The sequence below is a fragment of the Bos grunniens genome, chromosome X (genome assembly GCF_055505025.1).
Source record: "Bos grunniens cultivar Pamir isolate PY7600 chromosome X, Bosgru_T2T1.0, whole genome shotgun sequence".
NCBI classification, from domain to species: Eukaryota; Metazoa; Chordata; class Mammalia; order Artiodactyla; family Bovidae; genus Bos; species Bos grunniens.
In genome coordinates this window covers 51,989,151-51,997,261 of record NC_141194.1, presented here as the reverse complement: position 1 = coordinate 51,997,261, position 8,111 = coordinate 51,989,151, and the positions used below count along the sequence as shown (strand labels likewise).

General features: G+C 37.5%; 1 protein-coding gene across 2 annotated transcripts; it reads right to left on the bottom strand.

Annotated features, from left to right (window-relative positions):
- Positions 1–1,065: 1,065 nt before the first annotated feature.
- LOC147340343 (X antigen family member 5-like) lies at positions 1,066–7,843 on the bottom strand. Of its 2 annotated transcripts, XM_086388726.1 has the most exons (6): positions 6,811–7,843; positions 6,315–6,536; positions 5,328–5,403; positions 4,714–4,852; positions 4,179–4,304; positions 1,066–1,178 (listed from the first exon to the last, which is right to left on the bottom strand). In XM_086388726.1, the coding sequence occupies exons 3-6, from the start codon at positions 5,397–5,399 to the stop codon at positions 1,156–1,158; spliced, it is 360 nt and encodes a 119-aa protein (XP_086244852.1). In that variant the 5' UTR covers positions 5,400–5,403; positions 6,315–6,536; positions 6,811–7,843; the 3' UTR covers positions 1,066–1,155. The 2 variants fall into 2 exon arrangements, with proteins under 2 accessions (XP_086244852.1, XP_086244853.1); XM_086388727.1 differs by lacking the exon at positions 6,811–7,843 and having other exon boundaries at positions 5,328–5,622; positions 6,315–6,452.
- Between the last annotated feature and the right edge of the window lie 268 nt (positions 7,844–8,111).

Here is an 8,111-nt window from a genome sequence, read left to right as displayed (position 1 = left end):
AGTTTGTGGGGTCGCAAAGAGTCGGACATGACTGCGTGACTCACACACACACACACGCACAGCTGGAGGGCTTCTGAGTTCTGGTGATTATCAAGCCAATGGAGGATGTCACGGAGAAGAAAAGACGTTTGTGGCTGCTCTCTCCCTGTACCCAAAAAAAACTTGGAAGGCAAGTCAGAAGTGTGTGAAAGATACTCTGTGGTATTTGCCATGGAATTTGACAGCAGTTTTTTTTCTCTGTCTCCCTAGAACCTTTAACAATGGCTTTGGAATTTCATTTCTCTATAGGACAATACAAATATATTAAGTTTTAAAAAATGTTTCCCTGTCAATGATTTTATCAGGGACCATATGAGATTTGGGTGGCACATTTTGTAAACCCACATATTCAAGAGAAGACCAAAGGCTTTTATGAATTTTTATGTGTGGGTATATATATGTATTTGTATGTATTAACATGTAGATTACACCTAAAGAATACGTTATGACCAAATTTTTTTTAACCATAGAAGTGCAAGGGTGGTTTACATGTATAAGGTTACCAATGCAATTCACCACATTAATAGAAAAATGGAGGGAAATCAATTCTATCATCATCACAATTGATGCAATATAAGTGTTTGATGAAAATTAATCTATATTTAAGACAGCAAACTAGGAATAGAATGGAACTTACTCTGATAAAGTATATCTACAAAAAAGAAACTTAAACAGGTTGAAATGGAGTAGATTTTTCATTTCCTATCAGGAAAAAAATGCTGATTATCACCTGTTTTAGTCAAGACTGTTCTGGCTAGGTTTGTTCAATGCTGCAAAATGAGGAAAGGTTTAAGATTTAAGCCAGTAGAAACTGTTGATACTCAAATATAATAGTATATTTTGAGAAGCAAAAACAATCTAGATCTAAAGTTTTGGAATTAATATGCATATTTAGAGGAATTGTTGGACAGAAAGTCTATATATAAACATTCTATCTCTACATACATCCTCAACTAGACGATAAAAATCGCAAACCATGAATTTTCAATAACATTAAATACCCAGGGATAAATTTAACAAAACATGTGCAAGTAGAAAATGAAGCTTTATTGACAGAACATTAACAGTCAAATATACAGCATAAGAACAGCAGAGATGGCTTCAGTTTATCTTCTTTCAAGCAAATGGTTGCCCTTCACCTATAATATAAACATTAAAAAAGTTACTTAGCAGAACTTTATTTCAGTGACAGGAGAGGTATACAAAGTTCACTGCAGTTGTAGTTTTATAAAATGGACTAAAACAGGAACACTAAGGGCGACCCTTTGGCTTACCTTCAGTTAATCCTCTATAGAGACTTTATAGACTTTTCAGGCACATTACCAGTATTTTTAAAAACACACTACTCTTCCTAGTTATACAAGAAAACAAGGACACTGAGTTCAGAACAAATGAAATCAATGGAACCTATCAGAAGGTAGTTTTCAGTAGAAGGCAAAACTGTGTACACATTCAGTAAAATATCTAACAACAAAAAGCACCCTAAGAAAAAGAAAATGCACAAAAAAATGAAACAAAAAATCCCAAAAAAGTATCATTTAAATGTATCGATTTGAAATAATATTCTGAATATAGGATAGCTAAACAGTTGTTCTCTCTGTTACTGCTTAAGTGAAGTAAATAAAAAGGCCAGTATTACATTTGTTTCTTCTCTACTATGGAAAAGTATAGAAGTTTTCATTTGTTTTACTTTATCCCTGATACGGTTGTTTTAAGGTGGTTCAGCATTTGTCCCCCTTTTTACTTGTGGACCTCATGTAATTCTAAACGTTTCTTTTCACCCTGGAAAGCATTCCAGTTGGTATAATACATTATATGGTGACACTAATTTTAAGTCATTACTATCACTGGCGACATGGTGACATCAAAATGTGAAGAAGAAATAGGACTGTTTCTCACAGCCACACCAAAAAAATAAAGAAAAAAAGGAGAGAAAAGAAGAAAAGGGAGAGCAAGAGGGTGTATGAGTGAGACAGAAAAGCAAGTAGGAAGACAGAAAGAAAATCTGGAAAAGCAGATATTTTCTTTGCTTCTAAATGATAATGGCTTTTGAGAGACAACTCTGACCAATTTCAAAAGTTCATCCACGGTATCTGTGATGTTTACTTATTTAGTTACCGTGGGGTATGTTAAACAGTGTTTGTTTTTCTATCCTATTAGCCATTTCATCAATATTCTGAAAATATCTGAGTTCCAGATTATACTGTTTTAATTCTGTAATATACTAACTGTTAGTGTCTTGTTCATATTTCCTATTATGTGTACTTGGGCTTTGTCCATTTTCTTCACAATTATGTAAACTGAGAGGAATGGACTGGGAATTTGGGGTTGGCAGATACAAACTATTACACTCAGAATGGATAAACAACAAGGTCCTACTATGCCGCACAGGGCACTACGTCCAGTGTTCTGTGATAAACCACAATAGAAAAGAATATTAAAAAAATGTATATATGTGTGTTAAAAATTACGTAAACTAGCACATTGTCTGTATTTATTAGTTGAATTTATTTTCCTCTTCCTAACAATTCATACCTGTCTTTTATTAAGTATCTTTTTCTTTTTCCTGTAGGTTTATTCTGTTGCTCTTTTTCTTACCTTTTATATTGTATGTAGGATTTTATATGTATGTGCTTTGTAATTTATTTATTGTTCTTTTTAAGTACCACACATATTTATGGCTAAGAGTTTTCTATGAGAACATTTTAATCATGTTCTGTAGTTACTTGAAAGTAGACTGGAAGTGGTATTTTCATCTAAATGTTCTAATGGAATGGAACAAAAATGTAAAGTGAAAATATTTAGAAGGCTAATACACAGTAAATTCTTCCCTAACCATGAAGTTCTTCCTTTAAAATCAGAACCATGCAATTCATTGTCAGCAATTTGGAAAACACGTATGTGAAGGACACTAAGTTGATTATGCAGGAAGAACTAGAGTTACAGACTTTGAACTTCAAAACTTTTTAAACGGATGTATCAAAGAGCAAAAATAACATATTTGATATGGTTAGAGATGATTATAGCATGAGGCTCAGATTTTTATTAGTTCTTTAAGACTGACAGTTCTTTACGAGTGGGATGTATGGCAAATACCACCATCAAAAACCATCATAGCATTGCAAAGTAATTATCCTCCAATTAAAATAAGCAAAAATCCCCCCAAAACTCAGACCAAACGTGGGGGCAGGTAGTGTGCATAGCATGTGTATCTTACTCACACCTGCCTTGAACATCACTGACTACATGCACTCTCTCAACTTCATCAGCCACAGACACAGGAAACTAGACTATCTTTTGCCATTTCATTGTTCAGTCATTTCATGCTTCATTGGGGAAAGGATTTAAAATGCAACTTTTTAAGAGCTAGAGAATTCAGAATTTGAGAGAATTTCACAAACTCAAGCAGAATATTGGCTCATTTTCTTTTTTAAAAAAGTTTATATATTTATTTAAATTGGAGGCTAATTACTTTACAATACTGTGGTGGTTTTTGCCATACATCGACATGAATCAGCCACAGGTGTACATGTGTTCCCCATCAGAAAATGAAATCTCAATTCCCCTGTTATAATTTGACTCAAGATGCTATTTTATGATAAATAAATCACGAAAAACAGAGAATTCTTGTATGCATTCCATCAAAGAGAACCAGAGAATGCAAAAATTAGCATTGGAAAATTAGCATTTTAGTATACCTGTTCTGAATTCACAACTTATATGAGTAAAGTTGAGTTTAGAAGTTAAGGGATTTTGCAGAATCACACACATTATGTTAAAGCTGGTACTAGAACCAGTTGAATGCCTGAGCATATTTCATATAAACTGATATTTATTACAAATGCATTACATATTTGTTACAAGCACAAATTATAAAAGAACCTGAAAATTATTAGCTGTTGCTTAAAGTACTTCTACTCAAGAGAAGAAAATGGTTTCTATTTTCAATTCGATATGGCTTTGATCCTGTCTGTTTCTTTATTTGAAAGTCTGTAAGTCAAGCACTCAGGCATCTGGGGGTCTGAACTATCTTTCAAAAAATATGTGAACTCTGTTATTAAAATAATAGTAATGTTCCCTCTATATAATATTCTGAAAAACAGAAACCACATAAATTACTTTCTGAATGGATGACATACCTGCTTCTGGCATTTCAACAGGTTCTGTATTTGATGCAAGCTCCTCCTGGACATCAGGACCATCTCCACCTTTGCCCCCAGTCTTTGCCTCAGCCAATTCCTGGAGATCAGTTTCCAGGTCAGAATCTTTAAAAAGAAAAAAATGTATCAATTCAGCTGTAAAGCATACAGTATAAACAACGGAATGATAATATTGATTCCCTCAGTATTATGAATTAAAAGCCTTAGGCTAGTATGGTAAAAATGTGATGAATAAGAACCTCAGGAGCATTATTCCAGGAATGTTTTGCTGGAGAAAAAGGAAAGCAGAATTTTCCGAACGCTATTACCATTTTCCTTTCCCAGGGTTGTCCTAAGACACCTTAGTTGCCCCCTTCTCTTTGTCTTGAAAACAAGGGAAAATTCGAGCAACCACACTAACCTGCAAACCATACTCTCCTCAGTTTTTCAGGAACTGTCTGAAGTCCTTTTCTAATGTTTCCTTTCCTCCCCTTGCTGGTTATGTCTTAAGTCATGATGCACACATACACTTTACCTCCAGACGCATCCTTCTCCTTCTCTTCATAATGATTCATTGGATCCTCTCCATTTACTTCCTCCTTTCCAGCTGTGATATCCTGAATCTCAGTTGGCGGTTCCTCTTGTTGAGGTTGCTCAACACTGGGTTGCTGGTCCTAGTAGAGTGTGCATGCAAATAAAAACCTTTTGTTGTTAATACATCTAACAGCATAAATATACATAATACACAGATATATCTAATCATAAGTAAACCTAACTTTTCCCAGCCCAATTCTATGTACTTACTTTTAATTAAGTTACTTTTTCCCACAGAGAAGAGTTTGCTCCCATAAGAGTTACCCAGAAAGACTCCTGGAGCTATTTAAATCTATGTTGGGATGGAAGCATGCAATCTGTTGGTAATAAGCAGGAGGAGGGAGTCACTGGGCACATTTCAAGGGCATTTAACAGTATACTCATCTAGGCAACACCAGACTGTAAGACATCTGGATCAATGTTCCTTCCTAAGACAAACTGTCACCCTTTATCAGCATGGAAGACCTAACGTTATCACTGCATCTGTATTACTTAACATCATTTCTCAAAAGTAAATTTGTGCTAATAGAATACAACAAATGGTAAAGTACTCACAACCACAGGTTCATCCACCTCGGAGGAATCTTGATCTATAGGTCTCAATGTTGATGCTACTTGCTCACTCATATTTCTTCCCAAAAGTAGAATATTGTGATTTAGAAAATGTATTTAAGAGTACAGCTATATTTGTCACTTTTATGACCATATGTTGACTTACTATTTTTAAAAATGTGAAAATAATTTCAAAACAAAACTCGGGTTAAGTATGAGTGTACATGCGTTCCAATTACACCAAAGACGGTTTCTTGCAAAGCCACTTGTGTCTTGGCTAAGACGGCAGAGAAATCACCTTAAGGTACACAGGAAGACAGAATTTTTGTGAGGAAGTTTGATTTCACAACAGAATTCTCCATCATGTAGATATTTAGTGAAATGCTGCTAGGAATTTAAAAATTCAGGACTATTGCTTTTGTCACACTCTTATTCACCGGACCTATTTTCCCCAACTCCCTTGGAAATCGGTTGGAACGGGAAGAAAGGCTCAGTCTTTACAGCCTGTCTATGGCGATTTTCTCAGCGTCTGTGGCTGAGGTGAGTCTGCATACAGAGAAACCGGTCCACTTCTCTCTTGGCACCTTAACGCAAACCTCGCGATACGGTCACAACCCCACCGTGGTCCGGTTTCTAGGCCTTTCCTTAATTGCCCACCCCGCCCGCTGCCCAGGTCCCACTGCGGGCCCCAGATTCTGTGCTCTGTCGTCAGTTCCAGGGCCCCCATGAGCCAGATATCTCAAACAGCACCCCCAAGTCTCCCCCCACTGTCATCTGACCCCCTGCTCTCCTCTGCCCACCGCCCTTCCTTTCCCGCCACCAAGACAAGAAGTATGGCATCGCAACACCTGTGAGGAGAAAGATGACGACCTCAAGGGCCTTCCTCCTCAAAGGCCCCACATGGCACTGCCCGACCCGCCCAAAACTCACTGGCTCCCCCTCACACGCATGCACACTTAAACTCCAGACAGGACAGATCTGTAAACCTACCTGGCGAGTCTCAAGTAGTGAGAAAGAACCGGGACTGAATAAACACACCTGTCTCAGGCCCAACGCTCCTCACAGAATGCGCTCAGGAAGGCGGATGCGCACCAAGGCGCGTGCACAGCAAGGGGTGTGCGCACACACTGAGCATGCTCCCTGAGTTTGGCGTGTGCAGTGCAGGCTGAGGATTTCCCGCCACTAAGGTAGAGTCTTGGAACCACAGGGTCTCTGGAGGATGAGAAAAGGGGTTAAAGACTATATTTTTTTCCTTCCAGGGCAGTCTTTCTTATGCATCCACAAACTGTGGTGATAGGTAGTCCCAGGTTACCCTTAGTGGAGAATGTGTCTCGGGAAGACACTCATGACAGAAATAGATATTAAGATTTTTAACACCTATTTTTATACATGCTTTGATGAACCATTTCCTTCTCTGCTTCTGGGATTTTCATCATGCTTGCAATGGCTTTACTCACTTCCATGGAATAAATACATAAATACATACCTCTGTTTCCATTGTTTTTGCTTGGAGCACTGCACATTTAAGTCTCTGAACTGGTAACTCATTTCTCTGAATATATCTCTGGTTCCTGTACAATATTGTTCTTTTAGCATCAGACTTTACTTTCACCAGCAGACACATCCACAACTGGGTGTTGTTTCCACTTTGGCTTAGCCTTTTCGTTCCTTCTGTAGCCATTTCTTCACTCTTCTCCACTAGCACATTCTTCTTATTCTATTACAGCGGGAATTTTCGTACTTACTAGGAGTTTTAATTTTACCCAAGAGAAAGGAAAACATGTTCACACAAGGACTTTTACTCAAATATTCTACTCATGTACTTCTAATACTAGAAACAGAAACTAGAAACAGCCCAACTATTCAAAAACTGGTATATAGATGAAAGAAGAACAAAAGAGTATACTCGTACAAAAGAACACTACACAGTCATTTACAAAGGAACTACTAATGCATGTAACAGCAAGGATGCATCTCAGCTGTGCCAATGAGAGATGTCAGACACAGAAAGCTGTGTATTATATGATTTCATTTCAGTGGATTTCTGGAAAAGGCACAACTATAGGCACAGAAATGTATCTGTGGTTGCCAGTGTATAGGAGTGGAGGAAGGAGTCTGAATGCAAATAGCCCAAGGGAGCATTTTCAAACCAATGGGACGTTTTCTGCATTTTTATTGTGGTAGCATTTACATGATAGTATGCATATGTCAAAACTCAACAAACGGTAATGCTTTAAAGTGTTGACTTCTATTGTATATAAATTATATCTCAATACTCCTCACTTTTGTTAAAGGAAAAGGAACTTTTACATATTTAAATGTTGGTTATCATATCCATCTAGATCAGGAGCTCATAAACATAAAAATCTTATTTGCAATTCTTCCCAGACCTGGCCAACTTCCAGGATTCCCCATGCCACCTCTGCACTCTTATGACAGGACACAGAAACTTGGTCTTAACCATGTTTACAATTCCCTCTCCTTCAGCTCAAGTCCATATTCTTGCTGAGTTCTGTCCCTTTTACTTCGAAAATGTCTAATGCGTCTACTTTTTGCCAAGTCCCCCACATCTGTTGTAGTCCGAAGCCTCCCTCTGTTTAACTGTCAACCCCCTTCTAATGGTCTCTCACATCCACTCAGGGTGTCTCTTACAATTGCAAAACTGTTTATGACTTTCTAGATAAAGGCTACTGTCCTACACAAGAACTTGAAGGTATGGTCTAGCCCTTGCCCAGCTTGCTAACAACATGGGAAGCAGAGAATCCTCCTCTTTTCTCCCTTATCGAG